This window comes from Pararge aegeria, chromosome 5 (assembly GCF_905163445.1).
Source record: "Pararge aegeria chromosome 5, ilParAegt1.1, whole genome shotgun sequence".
In the NCBI taxonomy this organism is placed as follows: Eukaryota; Metazoa; Arthropoda; class Insecta; order Lepidoptera; family Nymphalidae; genus Pararge; species Pararge aegeria.
The window spans coordinates 18,778,764-18,793,635 of NC_053184.1; the positions used below are offsets into that span (position 1 = coordinate 18,778,764).

At 36.0% G+C, this 14,872-nt stretch overlaps 2 protein-coding genes across 2 annotated transcripts in view; one reads left to right on the plus strand and one right to left on the minus strand.

Moving 5' to 3' along the window:
• The window catches only part of LOC120623878 (periodic tryptophan protein 2 homolog), a 29,066-nt gene extending 25,289 nt beyond the window's left edge, over positions 1-3,777 (minus strand). Inside the window, exons 1-4 of the mRNA XM_039890154.1 lie at positions 3,634-3,777; positions 3,041-3,153; positions 2,445-2,539; positions 417-545 (exon numbers count right to left, since the gene is read on the minus strand). Coding sequence (XP_039746088.1) covers positions 417-545; positions 2,445-2,539; positions 3,041-3,153; positions 3,634-3,651 — 355 coding nt within the window. The 5' untranslated portion in view covers positions 3,652-3,777. The remainder of the gene's footprint in view (positions 1-416; positions 546-2,444; positions 2,540-3,040; positions 3,154-3,633) is intronic.
• A 746-nt stretch (positions 3,778-4,523) lies between these two features.
• LOC120623737 (V-type proton ATPase 16 kDa proteolipid subunit) lies at positions 4,524-11,294 on the plus strand. Its single transcript, XM_039889933.1, has 3 exons — positions 4,524-4,755; positions 7,546-7,735; positions 10,157-11,294. The coding sequence occupies exons 1-3, from the start codon at positions 4,683-4,685 to the stop codon at positions 10,365-10,367; spliced, it is 474 nt and encodes a 157-aa protein (XP_039745867.1). The 5' UTR covers positions 4,524-4,682; the 3' UTR covers positions 10,368-11,294.
• Positions 11,295-14,872: the final 3,578 nt, after the last annotated feature.

Consider the following 14,872-nt stretch of genomic DNA (forward strand, 5'->3'; position numbering starts at 1 on the left):
CTGGACTCAGAAAGCAGGGTCGCTGCCCATTGTGCGAATCAGCCGTCAAAACTAAATAAATATAACTGCAATACCCCTAATAGTTTAGCCCACTACGTATGGAAATACAACAACCCGTAGTATAATAAAAAAAAAAGTGTGTGTACTTATGTAAACGAACAATCATTAGCAATCGTTCTATCTTGGGTTTGATTTATGTGATGCCTAGGTTTAGTGTATTGTGGTTGCGACATCTGTTCTCTTCCAATACTGCAGAACAGCAGAATCTCCAAAAGCACCAACCGTTATATTATACTATATTAATACCTTCCCGACTTGACAGCTAAGTTATGCGAAAACCGACATTCAAATCCGGCCATCAGTTTTCGATAGAGCAAACTTACAACGGTGCTCATTAAAAAAAAATGTATACAAACCTGTATCATCACAGCAAGCAGCAAACAGTTTTCCATCGGGACTAAACTTGACAGCGTTCACTTGCTGCTTGAATTTGTATCTGTGTATAACTGTACATGTCAAGAGACTTATCATTTGTGCTTCACCCTCTACAAAAAAAATATTTGTTTAGTATACTGACCTAAAATGTGGTGAGAGCATATCAGAAAACAGTTGCCACCGCCCCTCCTTATTCTGGGTAATGATGATGGTGACGGTAATGATGTAACGTAATAATAATGTATGTAAAATTGTGACTATGGTGGTGATGAGGTAGGGAAAGAAACGCAGAACCCTCTGGTTGGGAGAGAGGACTTTAGTCCAGCAGTGGACTCTTATAGGCTATTTGTGATAATCTCACACCTACCAACAATTAAATAGTGTACTCTTCGACCAGTGGCGTGCACTTTATACATGCACAAAAGCACTGCGTACCCTTGATTTTGGATACAACTCATAAATGCGAAGGATATTTCCATTTTATACCATCTTCCTTCTTTATGCATACCCTGGTCAAAACCTTGTGCACGCCACTGTCTTTGACAGAGTTAGTTTATCAAAACCTTCAGTCAGTTTATACTTTCGGAATTAACTACCAGCGTCCATAGCAGTGGTGTTACTTTATTGACTCATAAGTTAGATATTGAATAGTAAAGGACAGTGTTAAAAACCTATAAAAAAAGGAAAGAAATAAAAGATATATAATCTAAAGCAAGTATGTAGTTAGGTAAGATAAATAATATTTCCTTGCACCCCTGTTGGCTTCCTAACCTCAAAAAATATATATGATAATAATAATATACATAAATATAATAATAATAACCAAATAAAAATAAGAAACAATGCAGAAAATAAAAACTTATGAACTAATACAGGGTGTAAGGGCGCCCTTATAACTAGTAGTGATCTCTTCCCGGCAACCACTCAAGATAGGGATAACAACAATGAACTGGGTCTAGCCTAGATTTAAAAAAACATACAATAAACGTACATAAAATAGCATAAACTACACCCTACATATTTATACCTCAATACATACATGTTAAAAAAGATATATATATATATATTTATTTATTTTTAAAATTATACATGGAAATCAGCTCTGCTTTTTTAGTTAGAAAAGCTTGGGTGTTAATTATTGCTGTGACCAGGTTGCTTCTTAAAAAGTTTTAAATGACAATCTGAGATGGTGATAACAAAATAAAAGTTTGTTTTGACTTTTTGTCAGACCAGGGTGTGTTTGAAACCCTTGTAGCTTTAGTTTTAAGTTGACAAATGTATTTATTGCCTTCATCTCAATACTATGTATACTTTATTTATGAAACATATGCATCAAAAGAGTTGTTAGTGTGCCTATTTGAATAAAGAAATATTTGACATTGACCCTTTAACTTTCCGGAAAATGGTAAAAAATTAAAAGGAGCTTTAACAGACAGGAACTTAATGATCCCACTTTGATAGATGAATCTATCTATATATGTATATTAATAGTAAAAATGTAATGTTGGTTTGTGTACACTTCAAAAACTCAAAAAGTTCTGCAGACCAGAAATTTTACCATGATATATAATCCGCATCAAGGTTTTTATCTATTTTTTGCATCAGTCACATATCTGCGAGTCTTTATATCTAGGCAGACAGTTGAAAAACAAAAAATATTGTATATCCACAAATATTGCAAAATTAAACTTATATGTAATTCTTGTGTTCTTTGTTTTGTTTCTCATTTCTCAACCATTCCATAAAAATGTGCCACAGTGAAGCGTGGCACGGTACAACTCGTAATAAATATAATCAGAGTTTTATCTAATTAATATTTTGCTGATTGGACCATTGGGTATTGGAGAAAATTGAACCTCATCATCTTTATCATATCAACCTATTACCAACCCACTACAGGGCACGGGTCTCCTTCCACAATGTGAAGGGATTAGGCCGTAGTCCACCACGCTGGCCCCACCGTGCAGATTTGTGTACCTAATACTCTTTATATAGAATAATCATCTTACTTTCATTAATTGCAAGTAATATTGATCCATTTGGTGAAACATCAATGGCTGTATAATTAAAATGGCTCTCAACTGGCAGAGTGTTGCTTTTGTTTCTGAAAAAACATTGAATTCTATTATCCACTGGTTTAAAAAGTTAAACAGATCCTGCACCTTGTCAAGCAGATTGCTATTGAAGTTTTTTTTTTACTGCATCAAATATTTGTAATGGAATGTTTCCAGATTGAAATTTGGTTACATACCATTAAATAAATTTGCAAGGTTATTTAATGGAATGTAACGAGGTTTTCATACACAGTTGTACAAAATGTGTGTGACACAGAGAATGAATTCCTGATTTGAATTAAATGAATCCAGAATGGATTGATAAGACATTCTATTTTAAATGAAAAAAGTACATATTCTTCCACTCAACATGTCATCCAAATGAGTTAAAAATTTAACAGATTTTTATAATGTATCAGTTTAATTTAGCAGCATTAACTGAGTAATATATAATAAATTCAAGAAAGCTCATTAAATAAAGATTTAATTTAAAAAAATTAACTTGATATGATATGAACTCACAACAAACTATAAAGAACTAGAAAACTTACTGCTTAAGATTATATACTGTAATTTTGTTGCCCACTGGACTGAACACACAGTTGCCGTCATTTGTAAATATTATATCTCCTCTCCTGTATACTGTGCCCAGTAAATTTTGAAACTGGAATAAAATTAAGATATTAAAACATACTTTGTGTATAAACATACACTTCTATCACCAGGGTCTTTGTTAGTATTGCCTAGCGAGTGTCATTCAAATATATGGGAATGGTGAATGGGCAGCAGCATAATCTGGGCTACTTCTACCATCTACTGCGATCATCAACCCGTTGGCCCGGAATAGTGATAATGGGCAAACCCTTCAAGCCCTTTAGAAGATGCCTTTAGTCCAGCAGTGGACTGTTATAGGCTATTGTTTATGATAATGATAGTCCTCATAAATCAATAAGCACTGTTAAGTGTTAGTTTAAGATTGCCATGGATGGCCAGCGCATTTCGCATTTATGACATTATGAGGGAAGAAATGACACAGTTTATGTGAATAAAACTAGGGGGCGAAGTCGCGAGCAAATCTCGCCTTTAGTACATCAGATAAATAAACTGTAGGAAATATCTATAGCAACAAAAAGATAAAACAAACCTTATAATTGAACTTCATGGTTGTAACTTAGTTTATGCAACTTATCTGTTTAACTTTGTTTAAAGAGCAATTAAAACACATAACTCACGTACAACCTAAAATAATAATATAAATTCAATCCAAACACGCGCTCAGCTCCCAGTTCAAAACAAATTGCAATTAAAATGTTTTGACAGTGACAGTTTAATTAAACACGTGAATATGACATTGACAGATATAATGCGTTTTAAAATAATAATTGACAAGTAATTTTAAGTTTTTGGAACGAATGCTTTATGCAAAATATTTATTTTAGACTTTTGGCTTCTTTATATTTATTCAAAAGATATTTTTAATGTCTTATCCACTAATGGTACAGATACTATGTTGTAACCGTTCCCATATGTCCTTCTGCACTGCACACAACTTGCAAACCAAATCTTCTTTTTAGGATGGCCAATTCTACCATGAATATTTTTTGTTTGCAGTAAGTATTGTATAAAGAACGATAAATCATTAAAAGATAATTGCTTTGATTCATGATTTGAACTATTTTACCTAATTTAAATTTCGCGCGCTTCAAACTGGTAACATTAAATCCTAACAAATCAATAATGTATTAATGTGATAATCTTCTTAACTTAAGATATTTGCAGTAAAGTAATTATAAATAATTATTTTTTAATTAAATAAATATATTTAAAAATTTAAATAACAATATTTCTGTAATATGGAAATTTCACTGAAAAAAAAGGATTAAAACGTTTGATCAGAACATGCGCAGATAGAGTTAGCTGGCCAGCGATCCACATCAATGCTATACGTCATACTTCTGCGAATTTCGAAGCTCAGGATTGGTCGCGCATTTCGGAAATGGCGTATCAACGCCAATCAGAAGTTAGGGCATATCGAGTACTGCCTTGAACATCAATCGTCATATGACCCATTCTGTCGAGTCTGCAAAGCTTGGGCCATATTTGTCTGTGCTAAAATAGTTTCGTGGAGTGAGTGTGTGCAGATAGTCGTCACAGTTTTGGGACCTGTAAATACTCCCACACTTCATAATCAAAATGACTGACCCAAATCCCATGTATGGACCCTTCTTTGGAGTTATGGGGGCGGCGTCTGCTATTATATTCAGCGGTATGTACTTTGTGTGAATTCAATGAACTGTCCCGTCTAGAGTCAAATGTCAATATCATCAAAATGTTCGTCGATTCACGTTTAAAATGGCTTTGATGGGCGGTTTTCCCTGTCAGCGGATCACCTAGATGTAATAACTAATTGCGATTATGGTTATTTTAAGAGTCCTAAATATAGGAATAGCCGCGCCTTGGAGATATGCTGACGCTACGTATCTATAGTACATTTATCGATTGTGTATTTAGCATCGATGTTTTTGGTAGGGTATGGTTGTTCGTGGGCGTAGTTTTCACTTTTCAGCAAACCCTCCGTAGATTTCGATCATGTGATTTTATAGGGATGTTGAAAAAGGGCAATGTTGGCAGCACTGTAGTCTAGATGTAGTAGAATTCCATCGTGAATGACACTAACAAGTTTTTTCACTCTATAATTTGAGTTACGGAAAACAGAACGTTATGCCCAAGGTATTAAAAAGCAACATTGTACTTCAAATTAAAGCAAAGAACGACTTTTAAAAGCGTATAGAAGTTTTTATGACAACGAAAATGAATTATTTCACTATTTTATTCGGCAATTCAACAGTTTTATACTAGCATCTGTGTTATAATTGAGTTTTTATCACATCATTTATGATTTTCTTCAAGTGATTAGTCATCAAATTCACATGACAATGTTACTGTGATGAGAAAGTTGAAAACTTAACTTTCTTAAGCAGCACCCAATTTAATCATCATGTATTCCAGCAGTTACCATCTAAATCAAGTTCTAACCAAGTATATGTGCAATCAACTAATTGCATGAATGATCATAATTTTGTTAAGTAATTTGTCATCACATGACTTGATAACTTGATCATGTGACTTAGTCAGCTGTTCTTATAGTTAACTTAACTTTACAGCTACACCCTCACAAGAGTTTTTCATCAAACTTTAATGAATATGTACCATTATTTAACATTAATTAACATCATAGAAAAGGAAGGCATGAAAAATGTTTCCTTGGATCAGGTTATTGATCCATGTCACATGCTAAATGTCTCTAATAGTGGCTTAAGATTAGCTTATGCTTATAATTTATCTTAAAAGTTATTTTACTGGGCTACACAGGATTGCTATATCATTTTTAGTAGTTTGTTTTAACTTAACACCAATTTTTAAACCATCACTAAAGTCACAATGATTCTGAATGCAGTCAAGGCTCTATAATTATTGGATTATTATTGAAGGATGAGGATGCATTGTATACTAATTTATAACTTTGTAGTATAAAAGTCACTCCTGTTGCCACTACAGTCAGTGGAATCCCCATTTTAAGTATATTTCTTAAACTTCAGAGTGAATTATCAGCATCTTAACAGTAGAATCAGCATTCTTAACTGGTAGTAGTCACTAAAAAGGTATATAGGCAATCTACTAGACCTAAATGAAAATAAAGTATCTTTGTACTTATATGAAATCCATCATGGTTTTATCAAATGCATATTAAGTAATATTTGCTCACTTATATGGAAAAGAAAACATTTCAGGTAATTACATAATTACAGTCAGTTTAGAGATAAGGTTATTGTATGAACCTATCACCTTTACTTAAGTCCCACTGCTGGGAAAAGGTCTTCTCTCCTCTATCTAAGTAGCGCAAATAGTGATAAAGAATTATGAATGATCAAGCTGTTTCTTATTAAGATTGAAGAGTTTCAATCTTAGCAACATAACGCAATAATTATCAGAATATCATTGTTGAAAATACTCTCTGCGATACCAAAGAATATTAAAAACCAAAGTCATACATTAATCCAGTTAGCAGGTATTTGGTTAAAGTATTGCATTTGATGTGCAGCACAATCTAAGTTATACTGAGATATAAGATAACTTGCAATTAAGATCTAGTGTACTTTTGCTTTGGCTATATTCCAATGGCAAGCTTTAGATTAAGTAGTACATTAAAATGGTCAGTACTTTTGTACAAGCCAATAAATTGGTAAAGAAACAATTGCTTTAGTCGTCAATCATGTTAGGCTACAGCCACAAAGTTAAGACTTCTAGCAGTTCCATTCAAATTTCATACTTCTTTCCACAAGTTTTGTGTTGTTGCTCTTAGTTTTGCTGCACAAATTGACATTTTCATAGCAGAATATTAAGCTGTCTTTGATGCAATATTTGCATTACACCAGGCATCTTCTCTGAGCAAGTTCTTAACAAACCTTGGTAATAAAATAGCAAAACCACAATCAAGAATCACATGATGTTGGTCATGTGGTATGTCATGTGATACATTTTAAATTTAAAAAATCAACTTCTGAGTCCCATACTCAGTAATTACTTTAAATAAATCATCAACTTTATCGGTCCTATTAATGTCCCACTGCTGGGAAAAGGGGTATAAAGCTAAAACCTACAAATGTTAGACTCCTAAGTAGCAAACATCATTCTTATAGGTTATATTTTAGTGTTAATGAAAGAAAGAAACAAATAATAATCATTAATGGTGAATTTATAAGTAATGATGCAGCCTAATATGTTGCTGCTTATGGCATGGGTGGTAATATTTGTTTTATACTCTACATCATATGGGAACGATAAACTGCTACAAGGGACATCTTTGTTAGCAGGATGGTAAACCATAGTCTTGTCTACACCATACCAGAGGAAATGTGGATATGCCAAATTACCAAATTGTCTTTGCAAGGGTTTAAATCTGGGACCTCTCGCTTATAAGACCATAGTGAGTCAACACTGCCTTGTGGGTTGTTATGTTATGACAAGTGATATATTCGGAATGTTTATTTTCCAGCCCTGGGAGCGGCCTATGGAACGGCCAAGTCGGGCACCGGTATCGCCGCCATGTCGGTGATGCGGCCCGAGCTCATCATGAAGTCTATCATCCCCGTGGTCATGGCTGGTATCATTGCCATCTACGGGCTGGTGGTGGCCGTGCTGATCGCCGGCTCCCTCGAGCCGCCCGCGACATATCCCCTGTTCAGGTGTGTATCTAATCTGCACTGTGTTACAATTTTTTTATAGTTACAACTGTCAAGCAAATGGCCCAGCTGCAGGGCTAGCACGGGCGGGAGATAAAAATTATATATTAACGTGCCCACCTGCTAAATCACTGGAACATTAAATCTGAGAAGTTTACCCCCATTTATTAATACACATATATTATTTGAATATTATTTCCACTTGTGCGCCAGTGCTCTGAGAGTTAATAAAGCTGTGGGAGAAGATAAATTCATATCTTGTCGCCGGGGTTATAATTATCTCCTGCTCATGCTAGCCAGGGGATGGTCAAGGTTCCGGCTGACCAGGTACGGAGACAAGCCCAGAGAAAGAAGAAGGTCAGTGAATCAACAGAGCAACAATTCGCAGGGCATGCAAGGAAATCGTCCTGTAACATACCACCATGTGTCCATCAACCTGAGGAGTAGGCGTAAGCCTCATGTGCCTGTTAAACAACGACAACCACGCCCTTCAGATCGGATCGCCCGCCACAATATTCAGGTGTGGGATAGCGGACCCCATCTCTCATCAATCGATCGGATCGACAAATAAATAAAATCGAGTATTCTGTGAGATTTTAAAATAAATGACTCTAATTGTAAAGACTTTGGCTTCACTTTCGAGGGTAGCGGAGTTAGAATACCGGCACGCAATTTTAGACTAATTTTTCTAAGTTACGTGCGTTTTATGTAATTTAATTATCACTTGCTACAACGACGAAGGAAAACATATTGAGGAGACCTGCATATGCTTTAGTTCTCCATAATGTTCTCAGAGGAGTGTGAAGTCCACCAATCCGCACTTGGCCAGCGTGGTGGTTTACGGCCTAAACCCATCTCATTGTGGGAGAAGATGCTATAGTAGGTTTGTAAAGGGTTGAGATGATGATGATGATGACACAAGGTTTCACTACCACATTACTTAACAATATAAACTAGAAAACGCGGATAGCTTGTCTATGCTAATATTATTGACGAAGAAAGATTCGATCGACAATTTTCAAAATTCAGTCATCATTAGAAAGCTATTTTACTCATTATTGCATTGGCTGAATTTTATTTTAGTTTAAATAATGGTCAAGAATTCCAGAAGAAAAAGCGATTGATAGGTCTTCTAAATGAATCTCGCGTAAATGTTGTATATCCCTGTCTCCAGGATGAGACATATCTCTACATATACCGGCATACGTAACAAAGTGGGTAGGTTCCCCTGGTACTTTTGCGGGATAGAAAATAATCCTGTGCCCATTTCCAGGATGCAAGTTAATGTAGTATGCATGTGGGATTTCTCAACAAGAGCGGTTCATTTCTCGTACGAACAACTTTGTCTCAAACGAACACTGATTGTAAGAGAGCACCTTAAGTTCAGAGAATAACAAGTGCTGTCAAATGAGATGAACAGAACTTAGAACTATTAATAAATCATCCATGCAGTACTTTGCAGCAAAAAAATAATTTATGACGAACTCGAACTCTTGACTAGTTTTTCTACTTGAATGCATTAAATCGCAACGTTGCATTCTGAAATTGAATCCGGTCATATCACTATCTTAATTACAATTTTTGCAATCTGTTCAGTTTAGAACTTTAACATCGTTTTCGTGCAATTGCGAACAATAGTGCGTCATGGTCGGCAAGATTTCCTATTCTGTAACCTTGGAATGACAATTTACAATCTATAAAAACCTTTAATTCGAAATAACTGTCTCCTAATAAATTCTTCATAATATAAACATTTGTTGTTCCTCGTGGATCTAATAGGTAGCATTTCACAAGCTTGTTCTCAAGAAATTCGCAATACCTACTCTGAGAGCACGTTAAGGTTTCAGTGCAGTTGATGCACAGGCTAGCCACCTAAACTGATCTTTACCAAACTCTGCATAGAAATAGCTGCATCCTGGAAATGGACTTATTACTTTTTCCCCCGAAAGATTTTCGCGGAATTTAAAAAAAAACCAGCGTGAGTATGATGTGAGTTTAGTGACAGGTGTGTGGTTGTCACCACCTCTTCCGGGGAGACTAAGGGAGCAGCGTTCTCGTAGCTTCTACCATCATCTACTGCAAACCGTCCACAGTCTGCCCAGTGTAGTTATTGGAAGAGGCTAAAGGCCTCTTCCAGGGCAGTCTATGAGGATAAGAGGTTGGGCACACAAAACTAGTCCACCACGCTGGCCCAGTGCGGATTGGTGGACTCCACACACCTTTGAGAACATTATGTAGAACTCTCGGGCATGCAGGTTTCGTCACGATGTTTTACTTCACCATTGAAGCAAGTGATTTTTTAATTAGAAAAGCTGAAGGTGCGTGCTGGGATTCGAAGTCGTCCCCCCGGAAGTGAAGTCGAGCTCGTACCCAATAACCGCGTATTAATTAGTTCATTAGCTGATGTTATTATTATTTTTTCAGAGGATTCATTCACTTGGGTGCCGGTCTCGCGGTAGGGTTCTCTGGGCTGGCTGCCGGTTTCGCCATAGGCATCGTGGGAGATGCCGGCGTGCGTGGAACAGCTCAGCAGCCGAGGTTATTCGTCGGAATGATCCTTATCCTCATTTTCGCTGAAGTGTTGGGTCTATACGGTCTCATCGTAGCCATCTACCTCTACACGAAACAACAGTAAACACCCCTGTACTCGCACACTCCATTCACCCGTGCCCCGGAGCCCTATGCCTCTATGTGATCTATGCTCATTACAAATATCACGCGCACAGGGGAACGTCGTCGCCGGTAGCGGCCCCGCATAGCGCCCCGAGGCACAACAACTGTATAGTAACCTGTTAAACCTCCCCTCCTCACTGTAAGGCTTAACTCGCAAACACTGCAGGTTGAAAACTGTTGTTGTATTGTCCAATACGAGAGCTCAACTACCGCTCTGTGGTTGTGCTGTGGTACGAGTTAAGCCTGAAATAAATAATTGATCGCACATCTCCGGCCCGGTGCGGACAAGATGCTGCGTCCGTGCCGAGCCCCGGGACCGCGATCTCTATTAAATAAGTTTTTTTTATCTTGAATTTTATTACGAACACGTTTCCCGAACGTATCCGAATCATGGTTGACGCTACCGCGCGATGACGGAGTTATTTATTTTAATTTAGTTCCCGCTATCTTGTATTACGGTGACTGGAGTAACTTCACCAACATATCGGTATTTGTTGCGCTGCCAACCCTCGCGATTTAAACGTTACATCTGACGATATCAATTTAGATTATTTTAGCGTTAAGGCGAAACTAATGTACAGTTAGAGTAGAAAGTTAAGTCCAAACGATTTATCTTAAATATAATTTATGATCCGTTGAAGCCTGCAGGGTACTGTGTACCGACTATCAATTTGCTGAGAGTTTGAAGGTTGAACCTGGCTTAGCGTATACAGCTTTCAGTGTTGTTGGGTGTACTTATCCATAACTACTATACTGTTTTTACCTGTATTGTGTACCTATGCTGTCTACAGTGACTCGTTAAACTATTCCAAAGCGTGTCGCAAACAAATGTATTGCCAGGGATCAGTTAATAAACATGATTTGTACATTCCATATTATTTTGTTTCTACTTTTTTGTGTTTTATTTTCCTTGTGGATCTTCATAATATGAGCGAACAAGATAATTTATATTTATTAGGAATGGGCGTATGCTGCATGACATTGCGCTGTCTGTCTTGTATTAAATTAATCTATTGATATAATATTTAAATGCGTATCTGACGACTTGCTAGGTGAAAAATATATTTCAAAATATTTTTATTATGTATACCTCATAGTCAAAAAATAAATAATGTTTGAATGAATATTAAATTGGTAAGTAAAATAAATAAATACAAATAGGTGAAATTGTATTATTTTAGGTTTCATGTTAGAGAATGTTATAATCTTTGGTGTTATTGAATGAATTGTGTTAATAAAATATTTTGAAAAGTACTGTAAATTATGAATCGAGTGTTTTAGTTAAATTATCCAATCGTTTTGTTTGCTCATTTATTCCTTTACCCCGAATATCCTTCTCTATCTAATTTATAAGACATTAAAGATACTTAAATAAAAATCTATTCAGCGATGTCCCGACTCGAAATTATCATGGCAGTCTTTATCGTCCCCGTCAACAGGAACCACTGGCATTTCAATGAAATTGTAAAACAAGACAACCTACTTGTATCCCCAATGTAGGAGTGGTGATAATATTTTCAAATACCATTTTATGTTTAAATCATCAATAAACTTCCCAGTTTTATCTCTGTTTTCGTTAAAAGAGACTACATATTTACTAGCTAAGTCAAATTCAAATTCAAGGCTAGGCCTACTTTATAAGCACTTTTGAAACGTCAAGTATGCATGTTTGTGTGACTCTACCACCGGTTCGGATAGCAGATTCTACCGAGAAGAGCCGGCAAGAAACTCAGTAGTTGCTCTTTTCCAACATCAACATTTACAATCATTTTGCTATCTTGCGGGAGATGAGAGCGAGGCTGGCTGCTTCCATTCTACCTTGTCATTGAGGAATTCATCAAATGTATAGTAACCTCGCTGTACTAGATGCGTTTTTACACATTTTTTAAATGTATGCATTGGTAGGTCAAGAATTTCCTTAGGAATCATGTTGTAAAAGCGTATACTCAACCCCACAAAGGAGTTCTGCACCTTTCGCAGACGATATGCAGATATCACTAATTTATGACCGTTTCTGGTAAGTCGATTGTTAATTTCAGCTTTTGATTTATAAAGAGTAATATTTTGCCTCACAAAGACTATATTACTATAAATGTATTGCGAAGCTACTGTAAGAATACCTATTTGTTTAAATTTTTCACGAAGCGATTCGCGTGATCCAAGTTTATATATTGATCGTACGGCTCTTTTCTGTAGTATAAATATACTTTCAATATCTGCAGCTTTTCCCCACAGCAAGATAAGCACCCGATAAGTATAAACCCGGACTCGGTGAAAAGAAAAGGATGGTGGACGATGAGGTGACTGAAACCAAACAGCTACAGTTGCAAATGCAGACAGATAAAAGATAATTAATACTAAAATCTTTACTACCTCCCTGGCGCGTAGCGCTGTGGCCACAAAGGGAAATTTCGAGTTGATGCAGGGGCACGAGACAAAATAGCTTCACCGGGTAGGTACCTACATAGTGTAGAAACTCCGGTAAGGCGCCTATACCTGTCATACCCCTAACAGGTTGGCTATAGGCGAATCTGACTAGTCCAGAATCTGTCCAGTACCGAATAAAAAGTGGAAAAAACCACAAAATAATATAGATTATTTTCGTATTATAACTCAAGTGGCAACTAATAAGTATCTTTGCAGCGTCATCAGTACTTCATAACATAGCAATGCCCAAGTAGGTATAAGTAAAGCCTAAAAAAAAAAAAAAGCGAATTCATAGGCATACATATACCTTTAACCAATCGATTTTAACTAGGTAACTCATAAACTAACTTGTTTATGATAGGTACTTGTCACAAGATGTGGTAGGTATTTTGTGTTTTTATTATAATATTTTTCATTTATCGAAAGGATTTAAAAAAAAAACTAGGTATTTTTTTCATCCGCGAAGTGTCCGTTTACGAATCCCCTAAGTTTTACGATCCGCCTATGGAGGGTAGAGGTAAGGAGGATCATCTGTGTATATGAAAAAGTGTCGTCAAAATGTATTAAATTAGGATGGCGCCACATTTGCATCAAGGTAACTCTTAAAAGAAGCGCCAAAACAAATATTGTTAGAGTAGGCTTGAAAAATAAACAAGGAAGTAAGGTTTTTTTTACCACAATATTTTGTACAACGTAAGTTGTTGAAATTCTCAATAATTAACTACTTTAGTCGATATTGACATTAAATTTTTTAACTCGGCATACTTCAATTCATCTACGATTGCTACATTCATACCATACCCTGTGCATCCACCAGCGCCATTGTGGAGGGTTTTTGAACTGTTATTTAGCGCATACAACTGGACACTTTTTCAACTTTTCTCCCATATAAGATGACTCTCCTTACCTCTACCCTCCATAGATCCGCCGAATCGATGTAACTAATACGGCGCCTAACGTCGAAGACATCTTACGAGGTCGTGAAACGTTTTTTTTCTCTAGGATTCCTAGGTTTGGTTAAAAAGGTTTAGGTAAAACGAGTTAACATTCGGTTTTGAGATTTCGGAGATTAAGAGCATTTAATTTAAGAAAAAAAAACACGAAGATTTAATATGTTAAGTTAGAAGTAATATTATATCTTCTTAGGTTAATAAAAACTAGACACGGTTACTTTATTTTTAGTATAAATTTAAATAAAAATCTTTTTGCAATATTAGCCGTAGTTTTTCCGAATCTTTATTGCAGTGTTTGTATGGTCTTTTGTATTTAACAATAAATATAAGTAGGTATGTAGGTTACAAGGGATTTTTGCCAAGGCCGTAGTCCACCAAGCTGAGGAAGTGCGAATCGAATAGACTTCACACGCCTTTGAAAACATGGACAAATCTCAGGCATGCAGGATTTTTCTTCACAGTTAAAGCAAGTGATAACTCATTTTTCAAGTTCAAGTTTTAAAGTTTTTGCTAATGGAAAAATGGAATGGAACGTCTAGAATCTATCAAACTTCACTACTAGGCAATGTAGCAATTATGAAATTGAAAATTAGATACGGGACTATAATGCACGTATTCACTAACGGGCAAGACAAGGCAATGACTAAGTAAGTAACGCCTAATCAAAGAAGCTTCTTAGGCATACATTTTCCTTTCACATATTAATTTTCACTAGACAACTCATATAAACTAACCTTTTTATGATTCTTACCTCAAGGTGTTGTAGTTTGTGTTTGTATTATCGTATTTTTATTTTTTCGTATGGAATTAATGCTCATTTTGACTATCGACGAACTTTAAATGCTTAAATAAGTAACGCCTGATCTTAGACGATTTCTAGGCATACAACGACTGTTCACCAATAGTTATCACCTAAGAGTTGGTGAAACGTTGTTGTTGTTTAGTGAAAACTGTAATTAATCTGGTTTGGCTTAGGTACAACATTTTATCTACTTATATTTTCAAAAAGCTAGAATCCAGAGCCTTTAAGCAAGTATAAAACAAGGAATTTCGTCTCTGTTGATGACGTATAAAAGATTGTCAAGAA

Excerpts from the sequence above, each read along its gene's own strand:
- LOC120623737 (XM_039889933.1), top strand. The coding sequence starts at position 4,683 with ATGACTGACCCAAATCCCATGTATGGACCCTTCTTTGGAGTTATGGGG. Across the intron at positions 4,756-7,545 it reads GTCTGCTATTATATTCAGCG|CCCTGGGAGCGGCCTATGGA; the intron begins GTATGTACTTTG and ends TTTATTTTCCAG. Across the intron at positions 7,736-10,156 it reads GCGACATATCCCCTGTTCAG|AGGATTCATTCACTTGGGTG; the intron begins GTGTGTATCTAA and ends TTATTTTTTCAG.